Source organism: Rhea americana, unplaced genomic scaffold (assembly GCF_003343005.1).
Source record: "Rhea americana isolate MKP2758 unplaced genomic scaffold, rheAme1 scaffold_235, whole genome shotgun sequence".
NCBI lineage: Eukaryota > Metazoa > Chordata > Aves > Rheiformes > Rheidae > Rhea > Rhea americana.
Window position 1 is genome coordinate 1,269,374 of NW_028186352.1, and position 21,764 is coordinate 1,291,137.

At 37.3% G+C, this 21,764-nt stretch overlaps 1 protein-coding gene across 4 annotated transcripts in view; it reads right to left on the reverse strand.

Moving 5' to 3' along the window:
* PICALM (phosphatidylinositol binding clathrin assembly protein) overlaps positions 1-21,470 on the reverse strand; it is a 70,727-nt gene extending 49,257 nt beyond the window's left edge. For all 4 annotated transcript variants that reach the window (XM_085306249.1, XM_085306250.1, XM_085306248.1 and 1 more), the window contains exon 1: positions 21,162-21,470. In XM_085306249.1, the coding sequence (XP_085162375.1) occupies positions 21,162-21,291 (130 nt within the window). In that variant the 5' untranslated portion in view covers positions 21,292-21,470. The remainder of the gene's footprint in view (positions 1-21,161) is intronic.
* Between the last annotated feature and the right edge of the window lie 294 nt (positions 21,471-21,764).

Consider the following 21,764-nt stretch of genomic DNA (forward strand, 5'->3'; position numbering starts at 1 on the left):
TCATTTGCCTTACACTTCCTCTTTCTTAGCAGGATGAAAGCAAAGATATATTAGAATTTAAATATGTATTGATRGATCCAAAACTATAAGCCACATATGCATCAGATCAAGTTCATTTGTAAATTTACAGCTAAAAAGCTTTTTTTTAAGAAAAAAAACACAAAGGAAGTGTAAAACATTTCTTGAACAAGTTCAGTAATTATTCTTACGAAATCACGTCAACATACAGGAGTTCAATAAATACAATGTATTTAACATATGGATTAGCTTTCAAACCAAACAGTTAACACACCGATATCTTGCATTCCAGTTGCATGAGGAAAGGTTTGTGGCTAATCATTAATAGTAGAACACACAATGTCTATACTYAAAATAATTCTACCCAAGAGCTCTTATTTAATCGATATTTCTGCCTTTCATCTAAGATTGTACTAATGGAGTTTAGTTAAGCTCTGGAATCAAAAAAGTTATTCTTTCTCCCCCACCCCTTGTATGGGAAAAAATTTCTCTAGCAGACAGAGCATTCAAAGCTAAGACATTTGCATTTCATTATCCTTAAAAAAAAAAAAAAAAAAAGTCACATATGGGAGGGGAAAAAATCTTGGTGTTTCTATTTAACAAGTGAAATAGCAGAGCATGCACCTACAGCATTATATGACTTAAATTGAATTCTCTTCTCTAGCTGTCTAGATTTCAGTTAGTATCTTCTCACTTCCAAAGCATAACACCTTCCAGTGTGACAGGGTCTTATTCTCTGTGTTCATATTTCTCACTTTATCTGAGTATATGATCACTGGAACAAAGTGAGAAACGTGAAGTGTTCCCTCATCTGGTTAGTGTTCAAATGAGATGCAAATGCTTTATACAGAGTCTATTACACAGTTTTATAGGTAGGGCACTACAAAGGGGTAGAAAATATAAATTACAATTTCAAAAGCAGCAACATGAATCTGTTTCCCACATGATGGCACAGAGAACAGCAATAGCTTTTACTCTCAACATTTTCAAAATTGTGAAATATTTCAGAAGATTAGAAGTTTGTAAATTTGTCCCAAATTGGGTAATAATCAGAAGCGAGCAGATTTATGCTGTTAGGAAGTTGGCCACCAGGAAATAAAAAATTCCTCTATTTTTTGTGTTAATACAGTTAAAGCATGCACTATTGGTGTTTAAAGTTTAATTCACTTCTAATTCTAAACAAATGTTAGGGGTTTAGAAAAAAAAAAAAAAAAAGAAAAAAGAAAAGGAAAAGAAAAAGAAAGAAAGAAAAGAAAAAACACATCTGACAACCGATACTCTCCTATTGATTTTAAATATTCCTGTTGCAAGTTTTGGCAAGGCATGCATATCTGCTAGATCYTTCCTTTCCAGAAGGATGTTCATACAACAGTGAAAACAGATGTTACTGAAGGAAAATGCACAGAGGATTCAGTGTACCTCTTCAAGATTCACATAACATTTGACAGCAAAGCTTGACTGAGGAAGAAACTAAGTTTATGTACACTTTCCAGTAGCAGCAAGTTTCTTCATGGTCGATTTTTATGTTGTCACTTCCTGATCTAAACATTCCTTTTTAACACAGTGGTTTATATGATTTTTAACATAACATTCTTTTTAACCTAATTTTAACCTAACCTCCTTATACTAGATAATTTTTTTTCTAGTTACAATCTTTTAGTAAACCTCTCAAAAAACCCACATCACTGAATCCTTCCAATGTCAATAACAGATCAGCTTCCTATCTTGCATAGGAGGCAAGTCTAGATAGCCCTTTGATGTCCCATGTCTAATGCAAAGCATCAAGGAATACGGGTTTTCAACTAGCTGTTGATGACAATAACAATTTGGATTATGCAGGTTATTTGTTCACTCACCTTGACAAGCCTTTCATGAAGGTAACACGTGCTTAGATATTTCTCAGGAGTTTAATTTTATCCCGTTAAAAAAGTTTCCAAAAGATTTAGATAAAAATGAACAATTCAACTTAAAATGACTTCACAAGTATGTCCCAGTTCTATTTAAATGAGTTATAAATTCTAGCAAAATCCCTGAAAATATTTACATCACATTTGACACAAACTATTTAATCAATACTCAAACACTAAAAGATTTAACCATGCCATTACAGGATTCTGGACATTTAGAAAAGCACCACAGGAAACCAGAAATATTCAAATAGTAATAAATGCTTAACTAGGCATCTAAGGTCTAGTACAGATCTTAAATCTAGATTTAAGATCTATTTTGACAGAACAACAATTTTGCCAAGTGTGAACCCTGCTATTTTAAAATCTTGTTCTACACATTCCAATTTATTTCTTAAACATAGGTGTGTGTGTGTGTGTGTGTGTGTGTGTGTGCACGCGTGTGTAAAATTTCTAAACAATTTCCCAAGTCTTCTGTAGAACACATCCTTATTTAAATGTGAGAGAAAGGATTAGAAAAGTTTCTGTATGCAAATACGTAGCTTTCATTAGGGAATCAAACAATTMATCTAAAAACAATAATCAAAATAGATTTGAAACTGAATTCAAGCATGCAACACAGACAATTTTGAGACTGATTTCCTCCTCAAAGATACACATTTGGTAACTGCATTTGCAAGCAAAGTCTGTGCCAAAACAAAGCAACTCTGAGCAGCATACTTAAGTGAGCTAAAGAGGAAAAGAGAATAATGGTAAATATTTCAATCTGAGCCGGTAAGTGACATTTTATCTTCCAGAAGGATGTTATATAACCAATATGTATTCTAGAACTGAGCGAATACTCAATTAATTTTGCAGTTACCAGAAAATATCTGCATTAGTAGTTTAAGACAAAATATGCCACAAACAGCATTTGTTCTGAAACTAGTTTTCTTTCTATTCTCAGCAAATCTACTTGTACCAAACTGATTTACAAGAGGGAGTTCAAAGAAATACTTAATTTGTGGAAGAGTTGAAGAAAACCAAGACAACCCTCTCTGTTCAAAGCTTTCCATGTTTAACRAAGAATATGATTTTATCTTACGTTAGACAAGGAGAATAAAAAGGCATAAGACATCTTTAATATGACAGAGTAACTTGTTCTACAGCCAAAAACTTATATTTTCATTTCAACAAGTTCCACCTTATCTTTTCATCTGATTGAAAGATAACTAACACGTTCTTTCTCTTACCTATAACTGTACCATTTTCTAACTGCAATCCTTCAAGATCACTTGCAGTCTCTATCAATAACCCTGTGAACAYAGCGGTATTGCCTCAGGTATCTCTGATAGTCTAATGTACTCCTGTGGCAACTCTGACTAATCTTTACTACTTATACTTGAGAACTGTAAAACAGAGTTTCTGAAAAAGTTAATCCCAGGCTAAACCTAGAGTAGAAATGGGTTCAGCCAAATAGCTACTCCAACGAGCTCTTCTCTGAGCAAGACTAGTTTTGAACTACATCCATCAGCAAAAGCATCACTGAAACTGGATAAAAGTAAGTTTTAAGATAAATGAAGAATAGGTCACAAAACACGTAAGCCCCAGACAGAACTTGACTTTTTTAAATGGTTCCTCTTAATACCTTTCAAATTACTAATCTGATCCRAGATTTGTAACAATTATTCAACCTTCCCCACAATTTCAAACGTCAGCTAAGCTATTGTGTTCATATCCAATTTCCTAAAAGGGAGCTGAATAGTTYCCCATACTACTTTCTGCTTTTAAACTTACTGAATACCGCCACTGCACTATCAAAGCTAACATCAAAATACGGCTAAACTTTGCCACAGCTTCAACCACACATCATAGATATAATTCTCTAATTTAAAGCATGTTTGTCTTATTTCCCAAGAAACAGTTACAGACACAGTTACACAAGAGTAAGCACACCAGCATGGCAAAAAGTTGTAATAGTTTAGAGGCTGAATATAACAACACTACTATCCAACTATCATTTCTCTTATCTGCTAGTCTAATCAGATACATTTCTCCTTGAGAAGGAAAAAAAAAAAAAGTCGTTTCATTCATCCCTACAACATCCCATTATGTCTTCAGACAAGAGAAGTTACTGGTATCCTTTCAAGTTTAACCAGCAAAATAACCAGCAAAATATAATAGCACAATGAAGAAAGTAATTACACATACTTAGGATCACAGAATCATAGAATAATTTAGAGTGGGCAGAACCTCTGAAAATCATCTGCTCCAGCCTGCTGCTTGAAACTGGTCCAATGAGACTAACGAGGTTTTCTAAGCTCTGCTGAGCTTTGACTAAACCAACAGGTTGTTGAGTCTTGAATCCATCTGAGGAGTAAGTTTCTCATAATGCCATCTACTTGCAGTACCGTTAACAGCAACAACTARTTTTGATCACATTTATAATTCTACCTCTCCTTTTTAAACAAGAAAAAGACCAATAAGCTCTGGATTGAACAGACACCTAGGTCTTGGCTACAAACCAACTCATTTCTTCACTCCCCTCAGATTTCTGATCTGCAAGTTTAATACAAACCATAGCTTACACTTGAATCAAGATCCAGTTTAGTTAATACATTGCATACTTTAGTATGTGTTTAGACCAACACAAGTTCATAAAACCAAGCTAGGACATCACATGAACAGGTGAAATAGGAGAATCATGAGTGGGGAAGCAAGAATGAGCCACTAGAGGCAGTAACTGCTTCTGCCGCTGGAAGAATTACTCAGGTAACCACAGCTTAGATTATCCCTTCTCTCTTTTTCCCCTCAACTAATTTCCCCTTTTTATTGCTTCAAACGCTAGCTACTTTATTTTCACAGCCCCTCACAATCTAGGATCAGCCTATCTATCACAYCCCAATCACTATCCAGCCACAGAAATCAATGAAGTTTGGAAAGGTGCTCAGCTTTGCAGTTTTCATGCCTGCTCTCAGACTTCATACACACGCAACGGTTTCATGAGCCAGCTCACCGACACAAAATCAGGCTGTCTCATCCCTGTCCCGATCTGCTAACAACCACCCACTTTCATTGCTTACCTTATGCCAGCATTGGTGTATTGCTTTCCAAACCATATTAATTTGTCAGGAAAGAGGAAAACTGATACAAGTACGAAAGAACTGGATACTTTTTCCATAGTCTTGCAAGACCAAAACAGCTCACAGAAGGGCCTCACAACTGGCAAAAACACACTATGGAGTAGGAAATGATCAAATGCAGAAGTGAGAAGGATTGTCTAAATTAAACATTCCTTAACATCATTCCCTACTAAAAAATATATCCCTTTCCTCTTGCAAGAATAACTAATAAATATCTGGTCACAATTAACTGTTGTGAAGCTTAAATCAAAACGGCCTGTTAATGTTTGAGTCATTTCAGCTACAATTCACCTCCCCCACTTTCTTTAAAATTAAAAGTTCTTAAATGAATAACCATTAGTGATTCCATGCATTTCTGGAAAAGAACTGTTTTGACAGAGTGAGTTACACCTCCTCTAAGGATTTTTGCCATTATTGTTTTTTTTCAGCACAACTTTACTAGCATGCCAATTTATAGAGCGACTTATAAGCTCTTTTCAGTACGAAAATACACTGCTTTATTACAATTCTATCACACAGACAATTCTTTTATAAAYATAGTGAGCTTCTTACATGTAGTGAAGTCATGCTCAACGAATACAAGCTACAAAAGTCACAGTAAAAGGAGTCTGTCACCACAGTTATAGTGGTCATGAATATGAAACAATGATTCCCAACTAATTTTGATGGTTTCTATCAGCCTAAAACATATCTAAAGCAGAGAGTCTGTAGCTCATTCAAACCGTTTCAGCTGAGGATGAGTGTGTCTAACTTTGAATCATTTCATACTTTAAAGTGGTAATATTGCCCTCCCTCTACACACTCAAATTATATGAAGAAAATGGTCGATTCTGAAGACCTCTCAAAAATTAGATTAGAATCTCTCTCAAGTGCAGTATTATTTATCTGAGATACGTATATAAAATTTGACAAAATTAAGCATCTGTACATCTGTACACATTATGGTCCAACTTGGCAAACTGAATATACACTCTTCACTCAGTTTTGCTCCTTTGCAAGTGATTGACAACATGACATTCTACCTCGACAAAACTCTAAAGAGAAAATATCAAATTCAACCTTGTTTTTTAGTATAAAAACATGACACTTATTTTTGAGGTGTGGGGGGGAACCTATCCGCATGAGTGATAGGTGACTATAATGCACAGTTTTCTACCAAACTTTGTTGTCAACAAAAACACAAAAATAAAAAACCCTTACCTGCTTAAGTAATCTCTAACATAAGCAATATTTCCAATGAAAGCTTTTCAGATARCCAAACATTTTTCTTCTGCTAAAGTGTTACCTTTGCAAAAAGTTCAAGATCCKATCAATACTGTATTACTCTTACAAAGCAAGAGTTTAAGTTCTTTCTCTAAACAAGCCTCAGGTTAACTAATGCCTCACCAGCCTAAAGCTGAGAAATATTTAAGGCCTGCTTAAACTACAGGATGGTTTTGCTCCATGTTCAATTCCTACAGTACCTTTTAAGAGTATTTTACCATGAAAGCTATTTCAAAATAAATACTAGTCACTCCCCACACATTGGCATGTTACTCCCATTGAAAAATATCTGTAAGCTTAGACCCTTCATCTCATCCTAACAAGCTTAATAACAAGCCTATGAGTCATACTGTAAAGGTTATTTTCGACTACAAGATGAAAAACACTAGCATGACCACCTTGCACATGCAGTGCTTTCAAACTGGGTATTTAACCCAGTGGTGTACTTAAACAGGGGGGAGAGAAGATATTCCTTTTTAGTGATAATACGCTAGTTTCTAGAACAACGCAATTAAAAGTAAAATTAGGAACAGTTATTTGTTCAAGATTAAGTCAGCAATTTCAGAACATTAAGTGCAAGCATTGGGGGATGCATCCACTTCTTAAGCTCTAATGTGCTAGAAAGCAAGCACATACTCTGTGGGTTCTGCACAAACAGCACTCTTTGGAAATAGATTAGGACAGATGTCAGAAGAGCTATTTTGACTGGGCAGGCTTTGATTACGAATGATAGTCATCTAATTTGATACACAAATATTTAAGTATCCTATATAATACAGGGTTGGTAGTTATATGCAGTTGTTGGAGGGAAGCACAGGGAATTACATTACGTGGAAGCATTTCTGCTTTGATAAAGACTAATTACTTTGAAAATTATACACCTTTAACACTTCTTTTATCTCCTATGAAAACAGGGAACTACTTCAAGCAAATAGTCTGTATACGTGGAGCTCATCCTATGGTTTTACACTTACGTGCCGAGAGAGCACACACACCATGGTCTATCTCTGACAAAGATGGTGCCCAAAGCACCTGTTTCTGTGTACTCTAAGTTTTTGGTTACAGTAGGCAGTTACAGCCCTTTCTTCCTGTGGCAAAGAACCTTAACCTATCATACCTTCATATAATAACAAGTTTTGGTGATGGAAATTGTTAGAAACAAGCAAACCTTCCAGAGCGCGTTTCAATGCCTCCTCAACTTCATGCAAAGCATGAAGTAATCACTATGCCCTTACCCGAGGGCTTGTTCTCAGTGGTACAGTAACATGACCGTAGCATAACCGATTGGAACAGAGAAACTGTTTTGTCAACAGCAGACACGCTGCAGAACAAAGTCCTCACTGAGTACAACTCCATAGTAGTTTTGAAGCAAGGCAGGTTGTATCTCTTCAGGGAGAGAGGTCTTTAACATGACTAAATTTTACTTCATTATCTAGTSTGCCTGAATCCTGTTCAGAACATTTGGCCTCAACTTGAAGCACTAAGTTCCACAGCTGTTGATGACACTATCTGGGATAAAGTTAAATGGATTTTCTTCAGACCATCTAGTCCTGCAGTCCACCTGGTCCATSTGGAATCCAGATTAGCTTCTTTTGGACACAGTTTTCAAATTTAAAGTACCTCCTCTGCCACCTTGCAACACCTTGGCTTCCTTAATTCTGCATTACAGAAAAAAAAAATGGAAAACATGCCTGACAATGCATAGCATATTGTGCCAGCAAATACCCCTAGCATAGTTTCTAAACTCAAATATTTGCATTTTCTACATATATAAAGTCTTCACACTGTTACAGTATAGATGCCTTCTGGATATTTAACATTCACATCACTTCATTCTAAAAGATTCAGCACAAAAAAAAACCCTTGTCATAATGGTGCACCATCATTCCATAACATGATAAAATAGAAAACACTGGATGTGCATGCAAATCTGATTTCCTTCTATGATGCCTCATTAAACAGATTTTCAGGCTAGAAAGTTCTCCTTTTTTTAAGATCTAATCATATAGATAATTCATATTTCTCTTCTTGAACAGCATGGCTGCATCTTTTAGTTTAACAGACAAAATGAAGATAAAAAATAAGAGTCGTGAGACCTGATGTTTTGCTACTTCAGTACTTATGCCATGCCTCAAGCTCAAAARTCTTACTCATTCTAGTGAAGTTGTTTGGGATATCTGTTAGTCTCTTCCCATGTTAAAACCAGAATTTCAGGGTTCCATTTTCTTCTAAATAGTATCTGATTCAGAATAACAACAGCATATTTCACCTGAACTCCTGCAAGTTGCAATGAAAGGCACATTTGAGTGAAAGGAGTYATGCCGCTGTATTAGCCTGCCTCCATCAGCACTGAAAGAAACTACAGATGAAGACACATATATCCACCTCCCTACAGCAAAGTGTTTTGGTCAGACCATGAACTTTTCTACATCAAAGGTTTTTCAGTTTCTGGAAAGCACTTGAGCCGAAGCACATCATCTACTGTGGAACCTCCCAGATTCTGTAAAGCCTACAGCATACAGAGTAGTCCTACACTGATGGCCTCAGCAAACTGRAAATTATATAGCAAAATAAATTCAATGTAATTTAAGTTGTACATTGTAATTGTAAAAATATTTAAATACATGGTAGGACACGTTTCTTTTCAGTGGAATAGTATTTATGCTAGGTCCTTTTGCCCCTGCAGAATTTTGTTGCAAGAAGTTTGTATTAACTCATACTACTGAGAGAGTAAAAATCTGAAGAGAGGACCAKGGCTTGTATATTGCAAATGAACTTATTCTGCAGATACTAAGTTCCTATATATGAACTATAAGATCGATCTATCTATATATATAGTTCCTATACATGTGTCCTATAAAAAGTGAAATCTGTGCACCTAACACCAAAGAAATTAARCCATACTGTAAAATGGCATGATTAACAAGTCATGCTCGCTGAATGTCATAGAAAYACAAAAGTTGCTTTAAGCAATTTGGGTTCATTCCAGTATAGYGCATATCAAATTATTACTACTTGTAGTATTTATTACAAGAGAGTGCTACTTTTTAATAGTAAGATTATCACCCATTGGAGCAGAACTCCTCAGACTGTAGGCTTCAGCCCGGAGTCAGACACGAGTAAGCCTTACACACATCATGCAGATGAGCAATATTTCGTATTTTGTGTGAAAACTTCTATTATTTTGCAGCTCTCTTAGGAAGCACCTGCAGCATGCTTCCACAGCTCCCTGACAGATCATTMCTTGCTGTTGGGATGACTAAACAGAAGTTAACTAGTCAATGAAAACTGTAGCTGTTAAGAGTTTGCAAGTCATGACAGAATTAGCCAAACAACGGAAAAGGGGAAAAAGGGAGTAAAGGGGAAAAAAAATAAGATAATTAAAAAAAACCCAATGTTGCTGATTAGTGGCATTGCTAATAAGTAATAGGAAAAAAAATCCTGTAGATTCTATARAAGAAGCAGGTCAATCATAAACCAGTAACCCTCAAGATTTTAYCATGTGAATCTCTCCACTCACAACACAGGTTTGCACAAGAAAAATAAAAACACTTGTTCAGAACTTGCTGCAAAGCTTTCATTACCAAATCTCAGCTGACAGACCAAGGAAGAAAGTAATTTAAATGATGTCACAATCTTTTTCTTAAAATAAAAAAGCCATGGCAAATGGCTTCATTTGCATATGCAAATGAGTAGATACACAAACTTCCAATATTTACCATTTAATGAAAATTGAACACCAACCTTCTCCTACAAAGTACCTGGTAGGAAATCACACAAGCTAGCACAAGTTTACACAGACAGGTACTTTGGTTTAGCACCTCAGATCAAACAGGCTGGTTTGTACTCTCCAATATTCAACAAAACAGTCCAAATATGCATTTTATAGACTACATGTGAGACTGAAAAACTGAAAGAGAAGTAGCCAACTTTGCAATGCAGTGTGACAACTAAGAGGATAATAAAGTCTAAAATGAATTCTAGACATAAATTATGAAATAGGTTGCTTTCCATCCATTCTCTGCTCTTTTCCCTAAATCCCATAAGGAGTTTCTTCACGTGAAGGGACACCTACACATCAGCCATCTATACCTAACTTCTGTCTATTCCTAAGAGGGAATTATTTTCAATATTCCCAGCAGGAATAAGAGAAAGAAGTTTGACGTTAAACTTTAAGCTGTTCCTTCTGTGCTAACGTATTTGGYGACTTATGCTACGTTCTAGTTCTGGTAAAGTGTCACTACTACCAATTTATTTTTTACTAGCTAAAATTCAAAGACACTCAGATCTCAAGTACTTCTTGCAGTCATTTTAACACAAGCCCCGCCAACTTCATAGCACCTATTCTACATTTTGCACCTAAAGGAAGTGAACTACGTTTCTCTGATGTTTCTCATTGACAGTACTGTTCATATYTTTACTTTTGGCAAAGACCAGGTTTTGACACGAACAGTAACAAACTAGATAAAACAGAGGAGATCAAAGAAAAGAARTAATCACTCCCCCCATCAAAACATAGGTATCTTCATAAAATGTTTAAACTGACACTCATGCACTGCAAGCACACAGCTCTGCCATGGAGAAAGGCAGTCAATACAGAACAGCTAAAATCCTCCAAGCTATAATTAGAAATGTTGAAAATGCCTGCCTAATTTAGCCCTTACTTCCCTCTTCAATTTAGACTAYCATCTCCCATGAGATATTTGGAGCTCCCTGAGCAAACAAAACTCATCTGGGCTCATCCAAGTAGTTTCACTGCACATTTAAACAGCACCCTTTTTAACAAGGGCACAACAGCTAAAAAATTAAAACTATCCTTTCTAGCTCATCTCAAAGCTGTTTAGAATAGCAGTTTTAAAATGTATTGTGATTTAAGCTAGGGTGAAGCAGAAGCAGTCTTCACTGGGCATAGAGGATGAAAACAAGGTTTCATTTTTTAGCATCATATATGAAGCTTTACTAATTTTAAAAAAAGTTAAGGGAAACCTACCCTGTTATGATAACATAAATATCATATCTAAATCAGTTCTTCTCATCTCTCAATTTTAAAAGAATCTTTCATCAGCATTTCTTTAGTAATGGTGTTGCCAAGTTTCATAAACTTTTACAAGGAGCAAACATGGAGCTTTAAACCCTTTAAGATCGAAACTAGATGAGTAGCTGAAGCTGTAAACAGCAAGATCTCTTCCACATCACATGGCCTCTGGACTGGAATTTCTGTATTTGCTGTGCACTAAGACATGTCCCTGTCACAAAGACCCTCTACAGTAAACAAAAGACGAGAGCAGAAACAAGCACTATAGTATCTTGTGTCAGTCTTACTACATCCCAAAGGGCTGCACACATTCCTGTCTACAATTGCTCCTCATTAACAGTTTTAACGAAAGGAAGAAAGCATCTCCTCAGATCTGGTCTATTCTATTTAGAGAGAACCAATCCAGAAGAAAGTCTCCTCATAAAATAAATGTCTGTAAACCAAAAATAAATCTGGAAATGTCAGAGTTTCAAACTCATAACACTGCAATTCCAAACACAGGAAGTTCAAGGGACCACAATGTTCCACGGTATCTAAGAACTAACAGGAGAGCTTCTCTGGATTTTATCCACTCATACTCCAAATTAGAGCATTAAAACAAACTTTACATATTCCATACTTTTAATAGGTCAGTAAGCTGCTAGAAAATTATGTTGAATTTTAATCTAATTGTTCGATAGACTTAATGCTGCTACTGTTGCAGCAAAGAATTCTAACTGGATCAGGAAGAATGTTTGAGCTAGATCCCTATTAACTAATTAAAAAACTTTAAACAGAAGTCCATATTCAGACCATCAGTTTTCTCCCCAAACACAGTATAATGTGCTTTTCCCTGTTTTTCAAATGCTTTGCAGCTAGGTGTTGTGCATCTTGGGCTTTTCCATCAAGAGAGCCAATCAAAAGCAACAGTTTATTATGCATTTCATACTCTTGAAAGTTTCTCATTTCATTCAGTTACTCATTTCATACTCTTGCCTACACATAGGGCAAAAGTGCTCATACTTTGTTTCCATTGCCTTCTCTTTCATTCTCATGATTAGAATCCACTTGAAATAGATTTTTGATACTTTAGGTTTAATTCTGCAATGTTACACAGTGACATCTACAACTAAAAGGCAAAGACTCCAGAGAGAAGTAACTGCTGTTGAATTTAAAATAGATTAGTAATATACTGCAGAAAAAATTACAAAAAATGAATTCCAATTCACTAATCTGAATGGAAGATAGTTAATGAGATTAGAGCATGTCTTTATCAGTGAAAGYGAAGTCACGTGCACTGTCATCCTGAGAATTAATCTAAAATTAAAATATACCTAAGAATTCTTATATATTTCTTTATAGTAGAGAAACTTACTTTGTCTCAAGAGAACGAAGAAGAGTGCAAGCGTATTTTTTGGAACAGTATTTTGTCTTGTTTGACCGCAATATTATGATTTGAGCAGTAGTACTTGTAGCTCATAATGAATAAAAAGTACTTGTAAGCAAAATTTTAGGGATGAAATCCAGGTATTTACCAACTGAGATAATAGATTATGCAAATATTAAATGCAAATACCCCTGGTAAGACAAAGAAAAGAACAACTGCATTTTATAAATTAGATTAAGCTAAGCTAGCCTTACATAAATTCAAAAATTAATGAAGAACTGTTTTGTTAACTACAGCTCTATATAGCTGCTAAACAAAGTGGAGTAAGTATTCCTAACAGAGACTGATTTTTAAATGAAAGGGGTTTTTCTTAAGCATGTCATAACAGTGTGTTTGCTAAATTATGAGCATCAATGGTTTCCGGCAAATAGAGAAACAGACTATTAAACCCAATCAAATTACATTGCTATTCACAGTATGGTGGCTTAACCACAAGAGTTGAAACAACTTTTAACATTTCACACCAAAAACAAAGTCAGGCGAAGGAGGCACAAAGACCTGTGGATCAGGAAAGTTCATGAAGTTTGAAGTAGGTTGCAATCAGGGCTGCAACTATTGCGGCAGTACTAAGTGGAAGAAGAGAGTAAATCAAATTCAGACTAAAGTGTGACCCGATTTCCAATTAAATACTGACCCACTTATCAGCAAAAATACAGATACCAATCAAATTAATTAAGTACCACTTCCAACAAGTTCAGCTGAATCGCTGACATGATTCCTGAACATAAGCTTTTTTTTTTTTTTTTTTTTTGGAGGGTGGGGGCATAATACATAACAAACCTACACCTAAAACAAAAAGCACACACCTGAAATACAAAGGACAAGTACAGAAGTATTCGCACATCATATTAGTTGCTCTTTATCCACCTCAAAAGCAAGGTACAAGCAGCCCTTAAGGATGTMAAAGAACATGAAGATACATTTTTGTCTGAGCGCTACAACATTGAGTCTTCTAATTTGGCAGATTGTCTATAACTTTTTGGTTATAGTAACATTAGAGTTTCTATAAGTGGATTTACTGCCAGGTTAAAGGTGCCGTAAATCTACTAAGTATTTAAAACATATATTTACTTATGTTTGAAACCTGAGTGTAGTTTCATTCATTCTGGATCCTGAATTACAATTTAGCACCGTAACTTTAGGAACTGGTACTATGCACCAGAATACCAGTGATTTTTTTTCTCTTGAGCTAAACTAACTGAGGAATGATACACATTTCATTGCTGCTTTTTAACTGACTTGATAAAAACCTGTTTTTAGAAGCTAAATGGGGGGCAGAGAAGGAAGAAAGCATTTTATACATTAAGTGTTTCAAGAGGAAATAAGTGACAAAAATTATAYTCGAGTATTGATACTTTTCCATTCAATTGTATTAAATTAACTATTAAAATTGACAGAAGTTACAAACAACAGACACATGTTCATATTGCAGTGAACAGTTGGCAGCTGGAATAGTAAGGCTACATGCTACTGCAAGTATCTTATTTAGAGTAAATACATAGAATACCAGGGTGCAGTTTCAACCAGTGAAAACTTATCACTTCCTTCATAGGTAAAAGATTCACTGCCACTAGAATGAAGGCTTTTAAGAACGTATGAGAATTACATTGCAAAGACTCTGYTTGGGAGGAAGTAATAAAAAAACAYATTAAGTGAAGATTTCAGAAGTGTCTTTTTTAAGAGAATGAGTGGAAAGGGGAAAAGGAGCAGCTGATGTGGAGAGATCTTCATGAAATCAAAACAGATATGGAAGAAAATTATGCAGGGGTGCTCAGAATTAGCACAAAATGTACCTTACTATAATTTTTAAATTATTTTATAGACCTTGGGTAGGTTAAGACATGAATCCAAATAAAACCACAGGATTTTGCGATGGATGACAGCCAAAGTTCCTAATCCTGCTTTTGTGCCACTTCAGGCTTGTTCCCTCTAGCTCCATGCTAAGAATTGAAATCTCAAGTTACTTTTGGTATGATCTTGTCATTTTGCACCTTCTGTTTTCAAATCAAACTTTAAAAAAAACTAATTTACTCATGTTTAATATTGTAAATGATCCAGATAAGCACCACATTAACAAAACTTCTTTATCAAAACATCATAGGGAGATTTAGTCACAATTGAGCATTTCAGTAATTAGTCTTTTCATAGCTTTAAGTCATTTTCACAGATAAACAGTACAACACAGTTTTACTTCAATTTCCTCATTCCTCAACCCTCAGTATCTGATTGGCCATATACCACTCATAACTTGGATKTGCCATTAATAGATTTGAGTACCACAAGTTAACATCAAATTTGCTAACAATATTTTGAGGTTTAAGAACTATAYGCTGATTGGTATATCTCTAATAGGAAGCCAAAGGTGAAATGCAAGTGCAACAGTATTTCTGCYCCATTTGAATTTAAGAGTACAACAGTTATTAACAAATTCACACCTAACAGACTCAGAATCATACTTCAAAGTGGACAGAACTGACAGAGCAAAAAAACCACCAAACTCAACAATTTTGTAATTAACATCAATCATTTCTTTCTGCTTTCTTGTAGCTTTCTGGTTAGTTATTTCTTACTTATTTCTAACCCAGTGCAGATACAGTCTGTAATAATATTTCTCTCCTACCTCAACCTGTGCAAGGTAACAGTCAAATTACAACTACCTTGAAAGGTTAAGACTTTAGCTGTTAGGAGATCTGAAGAGTCAAGCTCTCATACTGATGAATATATAAACAATTATTTGGCACAAAGCAAAGTTTTCACTGCTGCATCTAAAAAAAGAGTTAGCCGAGAGACTCTCAAGTAAGAAAGCATATTTGAAATTATTGGTTTAAATGTATATTAGGAACTATTTGGAAATGATCGGTAYGCTACAGGACATCAAGACTTTAAACAAAGTCTTTTATAATATGTATTTGATTGCTTCTCAAGCATTTAAGAAACAGCTCCTGCAGGTTTTACACAAGATACAAATGCACGTATCAGACTAGTAGTATCTTGGCCTTTTAATACTCAAGCACCGACTGCTCTTTCAAATGGTGAAAACACTTTAAAGATATTGAGAAACAAATTTRTTATGAGGCTGGCAAGCCTTCTTAGAAATAGTAAATGCAAATCATATTCCTGCTTCAGAAAATGCATGCAGTACTTTCTACGGAGAGCAAGATGTCAACACTTTATAAGTGAACTTCCCCAACATGCCATCAGCATCACCTGCTAATATAGTCTACTTATCAAATACTTTACATAGGGCTCTGTACACAAAACAGAAAAGGGAAATTTTGAACTCCACACTGGGTAAATCACATCTTTTGTATTATTACGCAAACTAATGTTACTTTGTGAACTAAGTGACTAAGAACAATTTAAAACTCTCACATCTACAGAMTGAAAACTGACCTTAAAATTAGAAGCTTAAAGATTGAAATAGATCATTAGGTCACAGTCTGGCCTGCAAAAGAATGCCTTTGAAARCATCTACACACATACASAGAGAATCASTAAGGTTGGAAGGGACCTCTGGAGATCATCTAGTCCAACCTCCCAAAGATTTCCTGGTGTTGGTTCCACTGGGGCTTGAACCCAGCATCTTCAGCATGTAAAGCAGATGTGATAACCACTACACTTTACTAAGCATCACTTTTATAAGAGATGTGAAAGATGGCTGCCCCATTAAAAATCATAGTAAGAGCGACAGCTCAAAGTTATATGACCGCTGAATAACCGCAGCTGATGCAAAACAATGGCAGTATGAAGATTCACAGTAAGCTGATTGCAGGTGTCCTATAGCTTATCCTTCTTAGTTCCTGCCTCTTACTTCATCTGAAGTAGAATACTGCTGCAGGCTAAAGAAAATAAAACAACAGCTGCAGAACTAAATGGCTATTCTTTCTGCAAATGAGCAGCTGTGATAGAAAATTGGCCCTCTGGCAGTCTAGGAGTATGATAGTTTTTGTACTCTACTAAAAGGTACAAGTGAATATTCGAAAAATATTCTAGTATAAAGTTTTGAAAAGTTAGCTAACAAAGAAATTCTAAAGGAAGCATGAGAGAATACAGAAAAAAAGATGAGTACTTTAAGAAAATCTTAATAATGGAATTATCTATATTTGAAATAATTAMAGATACACAGGCCAGTTCTAAGCACATATGACCACGAGTTGCCTCCAGAAATCAACTATAAACTGGGAAGTAAAAACCAAGAGAAACTTCAGGTAAACTTGCCAAATAGAAAACACGAAGTTGATAAAGTACTGCGATACTACAGAAGGAACAAAGACAATCTATATCTACTGGAGAACACAGCAGCACTTGAAGACACTAGGAGTTAACTTACTGAATCATTGAAATAACCCAGTTTTGTTTCAGTATTAGAAGTCAGACTAGCACTTGAGGCACTGAATTCCCCAGCTTTACTACAAATCTGTTATAGGACACAGGGAAAAGCATTAGAAGTCTTTGTCTTCAAGACAAGTCTCCAARAACTCCTCTGTTTACCCTCTTGCTTGAAAACAGAAGCTGTCCCCAACAGGGATATCATAAAGTAAGTCTAATTATTATTTTTTTTTTTTGCACTAATCTTGCCTACAAACAAAATTGAAAAAGCTGACATGAACTATTAAATGAAAAAATGAACTGCAGTTCAGTTTACACTAGTTTCTCACAAACATCTACACAGCACAAGGCAGGTTTACTACCTTCTTTAAAAATACGGATTTTCCTCACAATAAGTAGTGAAGGAAGTTACACTCTAGCATAACTATTGAGAGGTTTCCTGGTAAGTATGGATAATTACAGGATTGCAACTTCCTCTCAAGCCACCCATCCACATTCTCCTTTAAAGAGCGYAACTCCATTTGGCACTAGCTTAGATAAGGTTACTATACCAGACTCCTTCAAGAAATCCAACCCTAAAAAAGTTTTACATCAAAGCTTTTTAACACATGCATGCACGTGTACACAAAGATTTTTATGCTACTCAGCTCCACTGACCTGACCTACTGAAACTTCCTCCTTCTCATTATTCATTTACCTTCTGCTTTTTCTGATATTACTTACACACACAAGCAGTGGTTTGTCCACCTAGAATTATGTGAAAAGTGAAATCTGATAACAAGTTTTCCAGCATTACGTACATTCTCCAGTGCTTGCTCTTTGCACTGCTATACAGTACTGAATTCAGGTAACAAAAATTAAACATTAAAGAAAGTGTTGTAAAAACTTCAGTATACAAAACTTTTTTCAAAGCAGTTCTGAGCTGTCACTGCTCAGAGATGTGAAAAATGGGAAAAAGTCCTAGTGAAACTAGGTTTTCTGTAAAAGAAATTTCATGAACGATGCTTTGCGTAGTTTCAAGACCATTAATCATGTCTGATTACTGCAAAATCAAGTAATCTAAATCACCATGATTACAAAAACAGTACCTAGACTACCAAACAGAAGCCTCGTCCCAACTATAAAACTGGAACTCCAGAAGAGGAGAAAAGAGTATAGCCTAATGTAAAGATATGACCACAAGGCGACCGCCACCTATCATAGGCCAAGTCTACTTGTAAAACAGAATTCTAATTCTTTCTCCCTTAAATTTAACAAGCAACAAAGCTTCATAATTGATGAGAAGGGATGTAATTTAGAGTAGATTATATTTTTTCTCATTCTAAATCAAGATTTTTTATTTCTAAATTCTTTGATAATTAAGGAGCATACAGAGGGAATATACACATACAGGATTGGGATCTCTTAAATTCTAGAACTCCATAAATAGATAAGAGTAAGATAAATTAAAACAGGAATGCTCATGAATACTTATTTTGGATGCCCTCTAACCATATGAGTTGAGATAATGTGAGGCTGAGCTACTTAATATGTTCATGATGCTTAAGCCTTTATATCAGTAAAAAGACAGTCACAGATTCTGAGATCTGTATCAGCAATATGTATACTACATGAACAAGAAATTAAGCCATTGTCACAGAAAAGCCTATGAAACTAAGGCTTGATTGTGGGACAATCTCACAAAATCTGGCTCATCTACTTGTCCAGAACACAGCTTTTCAGAATGAAGTAATATTTAACAGTCATGATCAACATAAACACACTAGAAAAAATATTCAAGMAGCATGTTGCCTATGAAAGACTTGTGTATTAATAGTAATTCATGGTTAGAAGTCAATTTTTAGGGCTTATCTACTAGTTAGAGGGTTTAAATTGTTTGCAAAAGGAAAATATGTGCAAGTTACTCAGAGGTGGGGTTTGAGTCACAACTTCTGAAGGAGAAAAAAAAGCATTTATTTTTAAACTTACAACCATAAACAGCATGAACAAAGAAAACTTTCAAAATATGAAAGTGTGTGTCATTTCCTGATGTCAGGAACAGACACTCCCAACAAACTTAGCAGGGACAGCATACAAAACTTGATCTATCCTAGATCTCTTTTTACTGATTAAAAAAAGTGACCAATAATAAAAATGAATTCTGTGAGAAAAAGGCATTGAACTGGGACTTTTTACAGTCCATAACAGTAGAAGACTCCCACTTGCAGTAGAGAATGGGCTTAAATGCAGACAAAGGGAAACACAGAAATAGCTTTCTCATACAGCAACTACCCAAAAGCTTTCAAAGTAAGTTCAAAGCGTATTAAGCATCTTTCTATGATAACATCCTATAAGTCTCAGTTAGTATGTCCCCTAGCAACCACGTCATAAATATATCATTATATATACACATGTGAGTTAGAAGAGCAGGTGCCTGGTCAGTTTGATCTTCCCTTCCCTAAGGTTTATATGGTGAAATAATTCAGATGCTAAAAGCCCTATTACTCAAACTGTAATTTTTGTGCTATTCCACATGAAAGAGGAACGAGAGATGGGAAGAGTCTTAAAAAGGATTCTCCAGAAAGCATCCCTTCTGTTGTTTGAGATCTAGTAGCACCACCTCATACATAAGCCATACAACAAGTTTCCGCCCTCCCCTACATGAAACTAAAGTTATTTACAATCTAAAGTCCTCCTCAGTCTTCTGACACCCAGGGCTGACACAAAAAGAAAATCAAAGATAATCATTTACTACTCACTGTTCAGGTAAGAGATTAAATGAAAGAAGAAATATCAGGAAGAAACTGAAGCAGCTGTTGTATGGTTAGCCTAAAAAATGGATCATATCACTTTCAGTTACTCACAGATCAAGAATTTCTTAAACCTKTAAGACAGACATGTTTTGGTGGAAAGAATGAATAACTACAGTACATGCAATCCAAGTACTATCATCTGGTCTTGTTATTTTGACATACAGGGACTTATAAGAAAAAAAAAAGGAGACATGTGAAGACCCAAGCCCTTTCCTCACAGATGTGGGTGGGAGGTAAGGAGAAAGCACGCATACAAAAGGCATATCTACAGTTCTCCCTCCTTTATCTTTCTTTATAGGTGGGAAAAAGTYAATGGGGAGTTCATTAAGGATCATTATAAATAGACGTGAGCTAATCAGGTATTCAAGACAGGCACATCCTTAGTCCTGTGACTTAYACCCTAGTGGAAGACAAAGTACCATGAACTTGAGTGCTTATCATTCTCTTCATAGTCACCTGGATAGAATGGGGTTGTGAGAAGTCCTTTTAAAGCTTTCTCATCTTGGATCTATTTTTAATAGATGCTGAAAAGTGGATGATCCCTATACAGGAGGTTAACCTAAGATACTGAAGGTCTAAAGGAGTCCTCCTATGCCCATTTTTCCATTGGAAGGAAACAGACTAGAAAGGATAAGACTAACATACTTAGAAAGAGAGATTAGTCCCTCAGGCACWCATTTCACATGTTCTTCTACGTGGAAGAGTTACAAGAGCAATGAAGAAGCATTTTTCTTTTCTAGCAGACTATCTGTAGAGAATTAAGGTTACTAATCAGCTATTCCTTCCTGAACCTTCAGCATCTCCTGTACAGAACGGAGGAGTGCTGTCCTAGCAGCCAAGACAGATGAGCTCAGTTAATAAGGAAATCCCAGACCATTCCCCTCCGCTCGGCCTCCGCGGTTCTTCCTCTCCGAAGACTGGACACGGGGCAAGTGCCTTCGCTCAGAGGCTCACGCCGCTCAACACCCGATGCGCAGGGAAGCGCTGGACAAGGCCCCTTCTGGAGAGGGGCTCCACTAAGCAGCCTCTCCCCAGTGCCTCTTGCCCCCCCCCCAATGCTGCCCCCCARACGAGAAGCGCCCGAGGCTGAAGCACACGCGGCTCCTCGCCTCAGGGCGCTCCGCGTCGCCGGGAGGCCGCGGGGAGGCGAGGCAGCTCCTCGGTGCTCCTCCAGCACCCCGGCAGCGGCCGGGCGGCCCCTCTCCTCGGCGGGGGGAGCGCCTCGGCCTCCGCCGCCCCTCCCCGCCACGCACCCACGCAGGTACTCACAGTCCAGGTGCTTCTTCTTGGGCCCCATGACCTCGTGGGTCGTGGCCTTGCAGACGGTCTTCGAGACAGCCGAGCCGGTCACGCTGTGCTGCGCCGCCGTGATGCGGTCGGTGAGGCTTTGGCCGGACATRGTGGACGCTGGCGGCGAGCGCGGCTCCGCTGCCTCCTCGGGGGCCGCGACGGGACAGGACGGCAGGACTAGCCGGGGGATGGAGCTTGCACGGCTGCCTCACCCCGCCGCGCCGCAGGCGGCCCCCGCTCCGCCCTCAGGGACGGACCTGTCACCCGAGGAGGGACCCCTCCTCCTCCTCCTCCTCCTCCTCCCACCCCCCTCCCCCAGCCGCCGTCCCCTCCCCCTCGCGCCTTCCGCTCGCCCGGGGACAGGGGGACACACACTGGGCGCCGCAGGAAAATGGCGGCGGCACAGCTCCTCCTCGGATCTTTCCGGGCCGCCCGCGTCACGTGACCGGCGCCCCGCCCCCACGTGACACGCCCCGCCCCGCCCCTCCGCGCCGCGCCGCGCCTTGCGGGACGCTCCTCCCTCCTTGGCGCCACAACCCGGAGCGGCGCGTTAGGGGGTCGGGGCGGGGGAGGGGGGAGTCA